At 47.7% G+C, this 17253-nt stretch overlaps 1 protein-coding gene across 2 annotated transcripts in view; it reads left to right on the forward strand.

Moving 5' to 3' along the window:
- Nucleotides 1–1830: 1830 nt before the first annotated feature.
- Nucleotides 1831–17253, forward strand: part of CTDSP2 (CTD small phosphatase 2) — a 70042-nt gene continuing 54619 nt past the window's right edge. The window contains exon 1 of one of the 2 annotated variants that reach the window (XM_083729517.1): nt 1831–2523. In XM_083729517.1, the coding sequence (XP_083585643.1) occupies nt 2460–2523 (64 nt within the window). In that variant the 5' untranslated portion in view covers nt 1831–2459. The remainder of the gene's footprint in view (nt 2524–17253) is intronic. The other variant, XM_083729518.1, reaches the window with a different exon arrangement.

The raw sequence follows: 17253 nt of genomic DNA on the forward strand, positions 1-17253 counted from the left end.
AGCTCCTGCCAACCTAGCAGTTCAAAAGTACGTCAAAGTGCAAGTAGATAAATAGGTACCACTCCGGCGGGAAAGTCAACGGCGTTTCCATGCGCTGCTCTGGTTCTCCAGAAGCGGCTTACTCATGCTGGCCACATGACTCGGAAGCTGTACCTGGAAGCCAATAAAATGAGATGAGCGCCTCAACCCCAGAGTCAGCCACGACTGGAGCTAATGGTCAGAGGTCCCTTTACCTTTACCTTTAAGGGTGTAGAGCATGGTTAGGCAAACGAAGGCCCGGGGGCTAGATCCGGCCCAATCGCCTTCTAAATCCGGCCCGTGGACAGTTTGGGAATCAGTGTGTTTTTACATGAGTAGAATGTGTCCTTTTATTTAAAACACATCTCTGAGTTATTTGTGGGGCATAGGAATCTGTTCTTTTTTTCAAAATATAGTCCAGCCCCCCACAAGATCTGAGGGACAGTGGACTGCTGGGCCCCCTGCTGAAAAAGCTTGCTGACCCCTGGTGTAAAGGATTGCAGCCACAACTTAATTTATTGGTACAAATATGAATTCTGGAATTTGTCAGGGAACCCAAATTTCAATTTCAATATCCAGTCTATGAGTTTGCATTTTAGTTGTGACCCAAATGCTGAAACCTGTGTTTGTTGGTCATTGTGGTGGCGGCGTTTGCAATAATGTAAACTGGTTCCTCAAACAAAATCTCTTACCTCCCCACCTCTCTCCCTGCCCCCGCCAGCCCGTTTTTCAGTGACAGATTTTCCATTTGGGTCTGGGGGAACCATTTCACAGAAGGTAAAAGCAAAGACAGAGAATTTTACATGCATAGGCGATAATGTCATGTTTGGGCCATATAGAAAGAAGGCAAATATTTAGAATTAGGATTAAAGGCATGTAACAACTGGACTCTGTTGGAAACAACAAGAGCTAGGGCCGGATCTATATGAAGTCACCAGCCTTGCCTGGAAAGAAATGCACTTCCTTTTCCACACCCAATTCTTTTCTAGGAAAGTCCTGTTTGTTTTGCGCGGTCTTAACTGGTCCTAGTGATCAGGGCTTTGGAGGCTGGAGGGGAGGTTGGCGGTAGTACAGAAAGACTCCCCATTTCTGTAACAGGCTCGTGTTTACTCACCTGAGCCATTTCCCCCCACCCCCCTGCTCACTTCAGCATAGCTGTCAACGTTTCCCTTTTTTTAAAAGGGAAATTTTCTTATTCCGAATAGGAATGTCCCTTAAAAAAAGGGAGAAACGTTGACAGCCATGCACTTTAGGGAAGATCGCTATAGTTTTTAGTTTTTTTATGGTTTTAGTTTTATAGTTTTAGTTTTTATAGTTTTAGGTTTTTTTATAGCTTTATAGTTTTTTATAGTTTTTGAAAACTTTGGAAAGGGTTCCGCCCATGCAGCTTCCGCTGACTACTCGGAGGCGCTCACCAAGGGCGCTGCTTGCTCGCTAGCTTAAAAAACAACAAGCCCACGTTTGATCAATTTACTGCTCTTGATTGACAGGCAAGAACTTGCTCATCTTTTATTGCTTTGCACGGCCGATAAATGAATGCACAGATTTCCCTGGAGCGCTGCAAACGCTCCTTGCTCTGGCGTTTAGCTTTTAATTTTGGGGAGGGCATTGCAGCCGGCCTGGAAAGAGCAAGCGCGGCCTCTCGGAAGCCCCCCCCCCACTCTCTCTGGCCGCCCACCCCCGAGGAGGCGTGGCTTGGGCCGCCCTTCCCTTTCCCTCCGGCAGCTGGAATGTTTGTTAGGTAAACACCGCATAGTAGAGTTTCTGGCGCCGCCCACCCCCCCACTCCCCCCCTTCGCCTCGCGCCGGACCAATCGCGAGGCCGGAGCGGTTTCAAGGCTGCTCTCTCTCTCTCTCTCTCTGCGTGGAGAAGCCCCCGGACGGGCGACAAAATAACAAAAGCTTTGGAACGTTGCAACCTGGAGCGGGGCTCCCCCGCAGCTGCGCCTTCGCCCTACGCGGTGCCCAGTTCCGGGGAGCTGTCAGGCGGGAGGCGAGCTGCAAAAAGGGAGCTGCTGCGGCTGGTTGTTTATCTGGAGGAGGCGGGGGGGGGGGGACTGGAAACTGCCTGTGTCCCATTTCCTCTCTCTCGCGTGTGTGTGTGTGTGTGTGTGTGTGTGTGTGTGGCCGGTCCCCCCTCCTTCCTCTCTCCCTCCCTCCCTCCCTCCCTCCATTGCTCCAGCCCTGGATTCTCCATGTTGGACCCGATCTGAGGAGCATCTGCGTCGCTGCCTTCGCGCGCGGCTTCCTCCGGGGTTGGGCAAGTGAGGAGGGAGTGGGCGACATCGTGCTCCCTTGCGCTCCCCCCACCCCACCCCACCCCGTTCCTCCTCCTCCTCCTCCTCCTCCCTGGACATTTCCCTCCTTTTCACCCCCCTCCTCCTCCTCCTTCCTCCTCCTCCCTCCAACCAAAGGATCCCCAGGGTCTGTGGGATTGTTAGATGGAAAGCCGGTCCATCATCACCCAAGTGCAGAGGGACGAAGCCTTGGTGCTTTCGAAACAAGGTAAGGGGACGGCGGGACTTGGAAAGTTTGGTGGCTTTTCGCTTTTCCCTTTCGGCGGGGCGGCGAGGGTGTGTTTGCGTGTTTGTGTGTTTGCGCGCGCTCTGCTCTCGATCGGTGCGGGGCAGGGAGATCCCTTGAACCCCGGCGGGGGAGGAAAGGCGTGCACGCGCCTTGAAAACACTCACATATTCTCCCCCTCCCCACAAACACCCCTTCTCACCCCAATTCCTGGAGAAGCCTCTCCTCTTACACAACGCTGTCCCCATTTTTATACGGACGATCCATCTTGATCTACTGGCTGTCATTTCCCCATCTAATATCTCTTCTAAATCTATAGCCCTTTTGGCAGAGACGTCGTCGTCGCCCCCCCCCCAATTAGATCTCTCCTCACCCCGCCCTTCCTCACTAGGTTTTTGCTTTTTTAAAGGGGGGGCCTTGGGGGAAAGTATGGTGCTTTCTTCCGGCGCTGGTTTCCCACAGCTGGGTGGGTGCGAAAAGGCGAGGGAGGGGGGCTTGTTTTTGTTGCTCCGAATCGCCGCCTTCCCCCCCCCCCCCGTGCTACCCCAATGCCTGTTCTTGAGAGGCTGGGATTTGGGGGATTTCCCCTCCCCCCCAAAAAAACATCCCAGTTATGTGGCAAGAGCCATCCCAGCGTTTGTTTTTCATACGACCTCCCCCCCCCCGCGCGCTCTTTTGCGCGCGTGCGTAAGACACGCGAATCCCTCATTTTGCTTCCGAACCGATCAGAATGTGAAGCGTGTCTTGATTTTCTCTCCCCCCCCCCTTCAAGTCGGAAATTTTAAATGCCCATCTATAGGCATAATTCCTGACGACCTGTCGGGTAGCCGCCCTTTAATCTGGACTCGAGTGAAAGCGAAGTTCTTCACCAGGCAAACCTCAAAAAAACCACACACCCCCCCCACATGTTGTTGTTTTAAATCCTATGGACCAGAGTCCTCGAAAATGGACGTGGTTCCGTGTCTGGATATTCCACGCGTCTTTTCCACATCTCCCGATGCGTAGGATGCGCAGGGAGTCGAGTGGTGGGAGTACTATTAAGGGCATTTGAGGCTGACAGGTTTGGGTTTAGTGTGTCAAGGAAATCGGTCTGCTTCTTGCAGTTTCTTCCCCAGAGTACTGACTCCACCTTTTAATCAGTGGTGAAATGCACTGTGTTTCATATTTTTAAAACATGGCTTGTTTGGGGTGTGTGTGTGTTTTAAAACCAGTTTCCTCCTTGGAGGTGGCTCCCAAGACCTGATTGGAAGCGCTGGCATTTTTCCTTTGCCACAAACCTCTCTCTCTCTCTTCTCTCCCCCCCCCCTTTTATTTCTGCCTGTGTTTATTCAGCTGATGTTTGCTGTCCAGCCTTTGCTTCTCCGCTATTGGCGGGCAGCTTCCCCTCCCCTTATGTTCTTGACAGAAGGGGCCTCTAGAATTCCTATTGCAAAGGGCTAAGCATCACAGGGTGGGGTATAAAGGGGGGGGGTGATGTCCTCTGTTGGGTGCATCTGACTGATCGCCCTGTTTGATGCTGGGCAGCCCGACCCTTAATGCATTGCTTTTTACGTGCAAGACCATCCCATGGGACTTACTCCCAAGTCAGTGTGCATGGGATCAGTCTTACAGCAAGGCTGACGTTCCTTTCCTCCTCTGTAGGCTTAGGCTGCAGGTTTGTTTGTTGCCCTCAATGCTCCTGGACAGATCTGCTTGCAAAATAATAGAAGTAATAACAATAAACAAATAATACTGTTTGGGGTGTGTGTGTTTTTTGGTGTGGTTATTTATACTTCTGGACAGTGTAAACGGCATATTTTTCTCTTCATCTCTCTTGACTCTTGGTAAGGTGGGGAGACACACACACACAGGATTTTCTAAAAGAGGTTGTGCGGTGCCAGTTTTTGCCCCAGAAGTTCTGGGACCTCATTGGGCAAGAAGTCCTTGGCACCTGATTTTTTTTGTCATTTACTGCTTGGTGTGTTGTTTTTTCTTGTGCTGGTCCTGAGTGTGTGTCTGTATGTGAACCCTGTGAAGTGTCCGTGGTCTTGACAGAGATTTTTTCTAGATCTAAATTTCAGCCATCTGGAAGGCTACAGAGGTTGCTGTGCGCCTCTTTTTTAATGTATTGTGATTACACCACTTTATAGAATCATAGAGTTGTTCGAGTGGGAAGGGACCACACGGCTCATCTTGTCCAACCCCCTGCAATGCAGGAATTATTTGCCCCACATGGGGCTTGAACCCATGGACTAAGCCATCCCAGGCCCTTAGTTTAGTTCTATGGAGTGTGTTGATTTGGGGAAAGTAGGGTGCTGGTATGTTTGGTAAGCTTTATGTCCTATTTTGGACCACTTGAGAGCTCTGCATTCAGCTTGAGTGACCACCTGTTTAGAGAAGCGAAAGTGCCTGTTTTTGAGGATTTAGGCTGCAATAATCCTATGTCTGCATACTTGGGAGCAAGTCCCACTGAACCCAGTAGGTCTTGAGTAAACATACATAAGATTAAGCTGTGTATAAGAGGGGTGAACGCAGCTGGAGTTTCGAAAAGCTTTCCCTGAAGCTTGTATTTGCTGTTTGTGTTATCTATTCTTAATTCATGCTTATTATTTTTCATTTTCTATAAACTGCTTAGTGGAGTTTGTCTGAAAAATACTAAAAAAAACCATATTAAATTAACGAATAATACAGTGCTAACTGTTGGTTACCTGAGTAAAGAAAAATGTTGAGAGAGAAAATTCTAAGTCTCTCTATTTGTCTTCCCTTTTCATGTTTCTTTGCTTCCTATTGATGCCTGAAAGGGGTTCAGTTTTTCGTCTTGCACATCTCAGCTCTGTCCCATTTCCCAGGCTTTTTTGACTTGTCCCTGTTAAGGAAAATGGAGGCTGTGATGGCAGTCGCCCAGGAGAGGAGAGGACTAACTTGGATATGGAATTCTCTTGCGGATAAACAAGAGGCAAAACAGAGAAGGCCCCGTGGGGTCAGAGTGTTTAGGTGCGCTAGTTAGCGACAAGATGACTCCAGCTTTCTCCAGGTGTCAGAGGTTACTCTTGTAAAACTAATAAGCAAAATGAGGGGTATTTACTGGGCCTGGTTTCTGGTCTTTTTATAGCCAATGCATTTAAATGGAGGCTATAGATAAAGAGGAGGTGCCTCTGTGTATGTGTGCAGTCTCTGTGGGTGGCACTGAGAGTGCAAGTCACTTTTACTGGCTCCATCAGCAACAGGCAAGGATTTTGAGTGGTTCGCTATAATCTCTTTATCGTGGGAATGTGCCCCTGTTTGGTTTTGGGTCCTCGCCAGGCATTTAGAGAAAGGAAGAGCTGCTCTTTTCAATACAGTACCGCCTTCTTATGGATTTCACATTTACAAAAAGGACCAGAAGAAAGCTTGAGTTTCGTGTCAACCGGAGCAGGGAGTAACTCAGAAGAAGAGAGATTTTCCGAAGGAGAGGTTGTGCTGGTAGCTATCCTGAAGGAACTGGGGATATTTATCCAAGGCTTTTGGGTGGTGAGGAATGATAAAGAAAATGTAATGTTGACAGTTCTCAGCTATTGAGTAACGGATGTCCAGCAAGATAAGATGGTGGAAGGAATTCATAGATCATTGTTTTCAGTCGCTGCTCTTTCACGGAGGAAGTCCCTTCGAGGTCTAGGAAAGGTCAGCCCAGAATGGTTCCTTGGCTGAACTTAGCTCTGAAAGGCTGGGTTAGGGATCAAACAGGTTCAGTTTCCCTATTATGTGAAGAAATTTGATTAACTGATTCCCTCTCCCAATTGCATTACTATTATTATTATTATTATTATTATTAGGAACTTATTGTGTTGTAAGCCACCTTGGATTCCAGGAAGAAACTGACTGGAAAGGGGAAATGAAAATAAAGAAATGATTTTGTGTATGAGAAGCAAATGGGTGTGAAATGTAGATGTAGCGCTGATAACACAAAAAGGCCTTCCTCCTGTATCCTTAAGAGTTCAAGGAGGTCACTGGTTCTTTGACACATGGGTGAGAGACTCCTGGAGTCTCAAACTGGGGGTGGGAAATGTTCCCACGATCAGGAGCTGCTATTTGGGCCATTGAGATTTGTTATTGCTACTGCTAGGATCTGCGTAGAGATTTCCCCCCTGGATAGCCTGTCATTTCTCTTGGACTGTTTAGGATAAAATCAGTTTAGTCTTGTGGTTCTCGAACTCTAGGCTGTAAGCCTTTGTGCAAGGCTTTCCTTGAAATCCATGTAACCAAATGCAGGAGTCTAGCTGCATTGTTTTTTTTTTTTTTTTAAGGAATAAACAAAGCCCTCCTCTGTAACTTCCATTGTTGTGGGGGAGATTGAGGCTGTTATTTTGACTATGGTTGCAGATATCTCACAATACAGTATTCAAGCATAAAGGTGGGTTAAAGCAGGGGTAGGCAACCTAAGGCCCAGGGGCCGGATGCGGCCCAATAGCCTTCTCAAAGCAGCCCGCGTAGAGTCCAGGAATCAGTGTGTTTTTACATGAGGAGAATGTCTTCTTTTATTTAAAATGCATCTCTGGGTTATTTGTGGGGCATAGGAATTCGTTCATTTCCCCCCCCCCCCAAAAAAAAAAAAATATAGTGCAGCCCACCACATGGTCTGAGGGACGGTGGACTGGCCCATGGCTGAAAAAGGTTGCTGACCCCTGGCTTAAAGGGTAGGGTTGAATATGAATGCTTGCATGACCCTCCCCTTCGTGCTTCCTTCCTCCCCGCCTCCCAGTTTAAATAAATGCATAAATACTTAGACAATACAGTGGTCAAGCATTCTTCACACTCATATACACCTCCTTAAATGGATACCTGACCATTAGGTCCAGTAGTGACCGACTCTGGGGTTGCGGGGCTCATCTCGCTTTATTGGCCGAGAGAGACGGCATACTGCTTCTGGGTCATGTGGCCAGCATGACTAAGCCGCTTTTGGCAAACCAGAGCAGTGCACGGAAACGCCGTTTACCTTCCCGCCGGAGCGGTACCTATTTATCTACTTGCACTTTGACTTGCTTTCGAACTGCTAGGTTGGCAGGAGCAGGGACCGAGCAACAGGAGCTCACCCCGTCGCGGGGATTCGAACTGCCGACCTTCTGATCGGCAAGTCCTAGGCTCTGTGGTTTAACCCACAGCACCACCCACGTCCCTTATACACCTCCTTAGGGGTGCTTATTCCATCTCCAGGTAGCTGTCTTGATGTGCTTCTGGAGTCCAGCTCTCATCATCTCTCACCATGGACCATGCTGGTGGAAACTGATGGGATTTGGAGGCCACAGGTTCCCCCACCTATACTAAGACCAATCTGAGTCTCTTCTTGCAGAGTCAGGGATTGGGACCATACAGTGAAAGTATCTGTGTGTGTGTCTCTGTGTGTAAATCTCACATCCCTAGGTGCCTGCACCATTTTTTTTTGCCACTAGCTCTGTGGGTTGGTCTCTCAAAAGAGCAGACATCAAGCATGTACGTATGCAAACAAAGACATTTTGACCTGCAAGCACTTACCTCTTACCCTAGGCGGGTTCGGGCAGGCTGCAGTCAGCTGGCAGTGATGGAAATCTACTCAGAGACGCCTCTGTTATTAAAGCATATGTCCCAGGACTGGTAATACAGGTCGGCAGGGCTTAAATGAAGGCCTGAGCAAAGGTGGAAAACCGAAAATGGGGATGGGGATGGTTCATATGGGAGAGCATCATTGATTCCTCTGGGCTTAGAGGAAACGGCCACCCATAATGGAAAGGGAATTGGACAGCAATGTAAGTCTTGACAATACAGTATCTAGGAAAGCCCAAGCCCTGGGTAGGGGAAGAGTCAAGGAAGACCTTTCCAAAATCTTGCCTGCTGCCCTCAGAGAGAGAGAGAGAGAGAGGGAGAGAGATAGGTGTCTTGCTGGTTGAAAAATATAACTCAAAACACATCGGGCAACTTGCTAACCAGAAAAGCTGTGTTTTGTTTCTCTGTATATTTATTGATTATGTGTGTGAACGTGTGTGTGTAATGTAAATGTTGTACAAATCAACACAAAAACAGTAAAATAATACAAAAACAGAAATTAAGTGGTATGGGGTCCAATCTTGTGGATCAGCTGCCCCCCCCCATTTGAAGTAAATTATTATACACACACAGAGTGCTTTTGTTCTAAGACTTGGACCAAGACATAGTGAGCAGCACTGGTATTCTTGTATGTGGTTCCTTCCTTCCAGGAAATAGCAGGTTCTCCACCCACCATCTGCCTAAAGCTTTTCTTGTTCTCAGAGGCAAAAATTTCCCCAGTGCTATCCCTGACCCCGGTCTCTGTTCTGAAGAAGGCTCCTCTGACATCGGCACCAGAGCATTAGGAAGTCCTCCTGCCCACCCTCCATCCCGGCATGGCTATGAGTGGTGCTGCAAGCCTTCCTGAGCTTTTTCTTCCTTCCAGCGAGAGCCAGTGTGGTGTAGTGGTTAAGAGCGATAGACTCGTAATCTGGGGAACCGGCTTCGCGTCTCCGCTCCTCCACATGCATATGCTGGGTGACCTTAGGCCAGTCACACTTCTCTGAAGTCTCTCAGCCTCACTCACTTCACAGAGTGTTTGTTGTGGGGGAGGAAGGGAAAGGAGAATGTTAGCTGCTTTGAGACTCCTTCGGGGAGTGATAAAGCAGGATATCAAATCCAAATTCTTCTTCTTCTTCTCCCAGCCCCCCTCCCCTTCCTTGGCAGGGAATCCAGGGATGTAAGTTCTGTTCCATGTAAGGCCCCACCCACACCATGGCGGTACCATGCCACTTTAAACATCCACGTCACCCCACTCCATCCTGCCCCAAAGAATCCTGGGAACTGTAGTTTGTGAAGGGTTTGGGGAGCTTAACTCTCATCAGTTGTAGCTTTGATAGACTTGTCCAAACTCAGCCCGCCAGCTGTTTTTGGACCACAACTCCCACCATCCCTAGCTAGCAGGACCAGTGGTCAGGGATGAGGGAAACTATAGACCCAAGTTTGGGAAACACAGCTTTACAGTGGTACCTCAGGTTAAGTACTTAATTCGTTCCTCAGGTCCGTACTTAACCTGAAACTGTTCTTAACCTGAAGCACCACTTTAGCTAATGGGGCCTCCTGCCGCCGCCGCCGCCATGCAATTTCTGTTCTCATCCTGAAGCAAAGTTCTTAACCTGAGGTACTATTTCTGGGTTAGAGGAGACTGTAACCCGAACCTTATGTAACCTGAAGCGTCTGTAACCTGAGGTACCACTGTACTTGATTTATATTTTTTAAAAGACTTTTGAACAAACTACTTTATTCATGCTTCTGGATTTAAAACATCAGTTCCAATACAATCAGATTTCCTTAGGAATATCCAACGACATAAAAATGTGATGCCTAGGATTCCACGCATACTTGCAGGACTCTGTGCTGGCCAGGTGCCAAAGCATTTGATATCAAAGCCTAGACATTGGGGGTGGCGAAGGGTTTGTCTGGGTTGTACATATCCATTTCCACTTTCCCTCCCCACCCCCAATCTGTCTAGAAGAGTTTTGCTTTGTACCCTGTGGAAAGGAGAGTAGAGAGAACAGATGTTATCATCGGTTGGTAGCAGCAACACAGGTTCATCCCTAATTATTTCCAAAGTTCATAGTTCTCTGCACTTGGTAGCTTGCAGTGTCGCCTGACAAGGGTGGGTACCTTTTTGGGGAGGGGAGAAATGTCGACTTGGAGATTGCTGCACCTTACAGCTTCTTTGGTTGTAGCTCCAGTTATTTCACCTCCACCCTGTTCACGTTTCAAGTGAATTTTGACTTTCAAAAGCCCCTCGCCAGGAATCGTAAGGCAGTGAGAAGCTGGGTGCGCACGCATTGTAACCCTGCGCACAGCCCATCCCCACAGGGAGTTTGGAGCGTCTAATGTTCAGCGAGTCCCGCTGAATTCTGCACATGCCCCTAAAACACATACAATATAGCGCTGCACCACAAGGAACATTCATTCAGTAAAACTGGGGTGCAAAGCTGTTGTCAATCTCCTCCGTGTCTTTGCACTCATTAGCTGGGAGGTAGGCTTGGGGTTTGCAACTGGATGAACGAGCGTTGCCATATTTCAAAAAGTGAAAATCCGGACAGAAAAGTTGTGAGCTTAAGATGTTGAGCTTTTTTTTTTTTTAGTTTTGCCCAAAGATGTTGAGCTTCTTCGGGGAAATGGCTAAAAAAAAAAAAGACACTTAAAAGCTGTTTTTAATGAAAATAGGCAAAAACGACATTGACATTGTCAGTTGCCATTCATCTGGATTTTCCAGGGCATTTAGCTGATTTCTGCCCAGACACTGCTTCCAGCTGCAGTATTCTGAGTATGTCTGTATGGCAACACTAGATAAATACTTTGATCATGTTTCCTCTCCCTTTTATATCCCAAGAGTCGGGGGATAGAGAGAAGGGTGTAGGTATATGCATAGAAACTAGCCTACAATATGAAGCATAAAATTTGCACCCATTGCTCCACCCACTTTTCCCTCTGGCCCTTCCCACCACTGGAACTCAGACCCGAGAAGCCTGAACAGAAGGGAATGTAGTCTCTGACCTAAAAAAGCTTCCCCATCCCTGGACTTGAGACTTGATTTATTTCAAAGGAAGGGCCACAGATGTCCCTGAAGTGGTCAACCTGCCGTGTAAAGACCCGGCCTCCCCCCACCCCCTGCCACAGGGCCACAGCCCTCATAATGAAGTGTCAAAGCTTGCACAGGAGGGAGCTTGCCCCTCAACTTTCGCAAACTTGGATCTCCAGTTCTTGTTGGACTACAACTCCCATCATCCATAGCTAGGTGTATCAGCGGTCAGGGATGATGGGAGTTCGACAACAGCTGGGAACCAAAGTTTAAGAACACTGCTAGACCCTAGGTCCTCAGGTATGGCCAAACGAGGCCCTCCTGATGTTTTTTGGGACTACAATTCCCATCATCCCTGACCACTGGTCCTGTTAGCTAGGGATGATGGGAGTTGTAGTCCCAAAACATCTGGAGGGCCAAGTTTGGCCATGCCTGCCCTAGGTCTAGGACATACTCTCTAGCACTGAACTCCCAATCCCAAGAAGTCCACACAATATCTTGCACACATTTGAGCTTCACGTAGGGTTGTCACCGACTGCCTTGCCACCCTCCACCTTCTATATCTGTGTGTATCTATATCTTCTATAGGCAATGGAACAATCTTCCAGCAGAGATTTGGTAGGTGCCCTCCTCGCTTTCCATTTTCAGGCGTGTCTTGAAAACCCCAAATATGTATGCAACACAAAATGATTGCCTGATCAAAAGCATAATTGCTAAATATGTCTGCAGTGTACTCACTCGTCAAGTGAGAATAATGCTTCATGCATTGAATGAAGTGACCCCTGTTCCAGGTTTATATTGTTAACCCATAAGGTGTCAATAGGTTTGTTTGTTTGTTTTGTTTCTGCAAATGATGTGATGCGGCGAACCCCCTGGAAGTTACTACTGTAAGTTTATGCTCTGTAGACGCTTCCATCTCTCTCTCTCTGTCTGCCCCCCTCTTGAAGTGCAAGTGGGTTTATATTCTTGTAACTTAACACAACTTTAGTGGAAAAATGGGGACTGTGGTCTAAAGCTTGCGAAATCCCAGGTGCACAATATATTGCTTGGCTGCCTAAAAATACGCTGTTGGTGCCTAAGAATTTGAAGAATGTCTGTGTCTTTGATGGGCATGCTTCTACACATCACAGTGACGTAAGTATTCATTTATGTGTCGTTAGCAAGTTCCCAGCGTGCATAGAAATTAAGGATGCGTCACAAACAGTGGAGCGATTTTAAGGCTACTCTTACGAAAAGTCTAAGTTCTCATTGCTCAGAAGCTGTCGTGCCAAGGAAGAAATAAAACCTGACTGCATGCCTATTAAACAAGTAGCACACAGGGCCAAATGTGCTTTACTGTGTTAGGCTGCAGGAGTCAAGGCAGAGGATGCCACTCTGGCTGGTCTCGTTCAGTCGCTGAACTTAGGGGTGGGATCCAACCAAGTTGTTGTGTGTCTGGAACAAGGTCTGCTTTCCATGCCCCCCCCTTAAAATTATTCTGGAGGGTTAGAGGAAGCCCTCCCCCAACAGAATTAGAGGGTGCACAGAGGGAGGAGTGGGTGGTGGTAGAAGTCCCATTGCAGGAGCAAACCTTGTTCCTCGCATGCATACCCCCACAATACTATGATGAATTCCACCCTAGACCTAATATCTTAAACTACAGTCGTACTGTACAAAACATTCCAAAACCAAAGCGTGGCTTCTGATTGGCTGCAGGAAGCTCCTGCAGCCAATTGAAAGCCGTGCCGGATGTTCGGCTTCCGAAAATTGTTCGAAAACTGGAACACTCACTTCCGGGTTTGCGACGTTCGGGATCCAAAACGTTCAAGAACTAGGCGTTTCGAAAACCAAGGTACGACTGCACTAACCATAAGCTGCATGAGAACATTGGAGCGCAGGCCATCTAGTTCAGCAGTTCTCACAGTGGCCACAAGTGGAAAATCCACAAGCAGGACGTGTGTAAAAAGATATGTTCCATTTATGTTCCTCATGCACGATCATTTGATTTTTCACTTTTCTGCAAAGCAGGAAGTCCCTATTTCCTTACAGTGTTGATGTTTAATGGTAAAGAATGGCATACATTTCATTTTTTTTAAAAAAAATCCTTACGTTCAGGGCTAAGAGAGTTTTAAAATCACTACAGAAATGCCCCTGTTATCCCTCCCTTGCAACTAAAAGCACGTTTAACATTTCTTTTTTTTGGGGGGGGGAGATGTCTTCCATCTCTCCTGAAATACGCCTAGGCTCTGACTTTGGCAGACCTCCAAGTTCTCTTCCTAGGAAACTAGCAATTGGTGTTAAGCTGAGGGTGACTGTAGGAAAAGGATTGACTGCTTGCCAGAGTTTGCAGGAGGCAGCTGCCGCATATGGCCCAACTAGAACCAGTTGCACCTTGAGAGGGGTTAGCAAGAGCCACCTGACAAACCTCACTAGCTTTCAGCCAGCAAAACAAAGCCCAGCCACCTGCTGCCGCCACAACAGGGTGATGCTGTCTTTGAAGCTGTGTGACATTGGCACGGGGGAGAAACTCCCCTTTCCATTATCGCAGAATAATGTAGGTTCTTGTGAATAATGTCGATTATCATGAAGATTCTGCTTCTTCGAAACCTATAGGGGAAAACAAACAAACCCTGGAGCTGCCTTAGTAGCTTAAGAATGACCATGACTGGCTGTTTAAAAATAAAAGACGATATGCACAGGCAATGAAGGTTGGAGGGAAGCGAGATGTTGGTGGTAATTCTGAATGTATTTCTGGGCTTTTTGTTTCTCTGCTGCCTTTGCTGTGATGCTGGAAATCTTCACAGTGCCCTGATTCAGACGAATATATCTTGGCTTAAGAACAAACGGTTGGTCTGTGCACATGGCTCCTTCGCATCTTCTTTTGCAGTTTGCATGAACACAGGAGTCCCTAATTAACCATTGCTTTGTGTTTTGGGATCCTGGCACATTCTGAAACTGGTAACCATGGTTTCCCAGTTTGGATGAAACAGGAAACTAAGGATAATTGGATGCATCCTGGTTTAATTACATCTTCCACCATAGGCTGCTCGTGGGGGCAAAAGCCTCATTCGTATCTCATTGTTAAGCTGAGCTTTGATCATCCAAACACAGCCAGCCAGAATACATTAGAATCCCCCTGTAGGGTTGCTGGTTCCCTCCTATGGATGGACAATTGAAGTGCTCTGGTTCCAGTTCAGTTACCGTATTTTTCGCTCTATAAGACGCACCAGACCACAAGACGCACCTGGTTTTTGGAGGAGGAAAACAAGAAAAAAAATATTCTGAATCTCAGAAGCCAGAACAGCAAGAGGGATCGCTGTGCAGTGAAAGCAGCAATCCCTCTTGCTGTTCTGGCTTCTGGAATAGCTGCGCAGCCTGCATTCGCTCCATAAGACACACACACACATTTCCCCTTACTTTTTAGGAGGGGAAAAGTGAGTCTTATAGAGCAAAAAATCCGGTAATTCTTCTGGAGACAGTGGGACACTGTCTGGCAACAAGTCTCATCAGCCACAGCCAACATGGCCCAGTGGTCAGGGGGAATAGGAGTTGTAGTCCATCACCATCTGGAGGGACACAGGTTCTCCAGTCCTGCTGTACACAGTACTCTTAATGGGGCTGCTGATTTGTGTGTGTGTGTAATGTGGAATTCCTGTGACAGAAACACTTCCTTAGTGGGAGCCAGTGTGGTGTAGTGGTTAAGAGCGGCAGTCTCGTAATCTGGTGAACCGGGTTCACGTCTCCGCTCCTCCACCTGCAGCTGCTGGGTGACCTTGGGCCAGTCATACTTCTCTGAAGTCTCTCAGCCCCACTCACCTCACAGAGTGTTTGTTGTGGGGGAGGAAGGGAAAGGAGAATGTTAGCCACTTTGAGACTCCTGAAGGGGAGTGAAAGGCGGGATATCAAATCCAAACTTTTCTTCTTCTTCTTGTATTCCGTTCCACACATGATTAATGATCCTGCAGGGGTTTGCACACCAATGGAACAAGATGTCGCAGAATTTGGATCTCCAACTTCTGGTGACCAAGCTTGTTCCATATTGGGTAACGTAGTGCTATATTATTTTGCACGATATTACGTAACCCGAGGCAGGCTAAAATTCAGAAGATGGACAGATGAACCCAGTGAATGGGAAGACCTCCTCCTGTAATGTTAATGTATACAAAATGGTGCAGAACGTAGGGCTGGGCTCAGATATACATTCTCCTCTCTTGATGGTGGCATCATCATCATCATCAAATAATGACTTGCATAAGTGATTGGCCTGTTCTGTGGCTAGTCAGTCTAATGCCTCACAGATGTTATTGGGCTTCTATTCCCGTTAGCCCCAGCCAGCTTGGCCAATGTTCAAGGATCATGGGAGTTTCAGTTCAGCAGTAACTTTAGGGCACCCTCTAGCCCCTCCTTGGAAGAGGACATTATGGCTACAGCATCACAGAGTTCGCCACTGACCAGACCCAGACCAGCTTAACTTCAGCAAGTGTGTGGCTTAGTGTGCCTTCTGGTCACAACCCTGGGGCATGCACAACTTTCATCCAGGGGCTGCATGATGCTCCAAAAGTAGTTTTGTGCTGTAGCTGCTTTTCCAGCTGGAGTTACAGGATTGGATTTAAGGGACCTGCTCCCTAGACCACACTGTTCTTAATTCATTCTGTACTCTCCTGGAGCTGTTTTTGTCAGAGTGACTCGAGCCACTTGTCTGTGTGATATTTGATACATCTGCCTGACGACGTGTGGATGGATCCATGTAGAAATACTAACATTCTTGCCCAGTCTCCCAACTGCAGTTCATTTTGACTGGCACCTCCTTCTTGCAGCTACAGTCAGCCTTTTGGGTAGCAACCAAGGCCACCCAGATAGGACATACCCCAATGCGGACGTAGTCTCCCTTTTTTGCATTATGGTTCTGATGCCCTCATAGTGATTTTCAAGTGTGACGTGGGGCAGATGGCACCCTACCATTCTCCCCTGTTTTGGCTCTATGGTTTTTTTACCATCTTAGAGATGTCCCCTCAATCTGGACTATTGTTTCATGACATGTGTTATGTTCTCCAGGTTGCATTTTATTGGAAGGGGGAACTTGTGATCTTACCCGTGCCATTTGGTTGCTGTGGGTTAAACCACAGAGCCTAGGACTTGCTGATCAGAAGGTTGGCGGTTCGAATCCCCGCAACGGGGTGAGCGCCCATTGCTCGGTCCCAGCTCCTGCCAACCTAGCAGTTTGAAAGCACATCAAAGTGCAAGTAGATAAATAGGTACCACTCCGGCGGAAAGGTAAACGGCGTTTCCATGTGCTGCTCTGGTTCGCCAGAAGTGGCTTAGTCATGCTGGCCACATGACCCAGAAGCTGTAAGCCGGCTCCCTCGGCCAATAAAGCGAGATGAGCGCCGCAACCCCAGAGTCGGCCATGACTGGTCCTAATGGTCAGGGGTCCCTTTACCTTTACCTTATCTGAGTCTCTAACACTGGGTTGCAGGCTCCTCACCCCTGCTTTTACAGGCATAGGCTGTTATCCTAAAAAGAGAGTGAGTCCAATTTAGGACCGATTGAGTTCACCAGATGCATAGGCGTAGAGAACCGTACAGGACTGTGTCTGTAGCCTGTTGTGACACGTTGGTCCGGATTGCATGGGCTGATGTGGCAAGAGGCAGCCGATGAGGAAACTGTCCCCTGTTGTGTCCTGGAGCTAGAAGTTTTGTGACAGCAGTGGGACGTATGGCTGCACCGAGGGAGGAGAAGGAATCCTGTGCGTAAGAACGAAAGCTTAAACACAGTGTCTGCATAATGTGTTGAAAGTGGTGTGCAGTTCCTTAAATAACTTTCCATAAAATTTACAAGCCAAGTGCTTGTCAATCTCTGCCCAGCCTAGACCCTGAGGCTTACAGCGGGGGCGATGGGTCCAGTTTCCGTCTGTCGCCCCAACATCTAGGTTGTTGTGAGGATAAAATGGTGGCGAAAACAGCCCTTTTCTTCTCTGCTTTGTAGAGGAAGGATGGGATAGGAATGTAATAGAATATTTATTCATCTTAAGACCTTTGCACGAGTTGCCAGAGACACCCAGAACTGGTTTAACTTGATGGGCAACTGAGACGAAAAGTGCCTGCCTGTTTTCTCTCATGTCTTTTAGGTGAAGAGGCTGGAGGCTTGGGCTAAAACTATTACTGTCGCTTTCCTTATTCTCT

The sequence above is a fragment of the Podarcis gaigeae genome, assembly GCF_964106915.1.
Source record: "Podarcis gaigeae genome assembly, chromosome: 2".
Taxonomy (NCBI): domain Eukaryota; kingdom Metazoa; phylum Chordata; class Lepidosauria; order Squamata; family Lacertidae; genus Podarcis; species Podarcis gaigeae.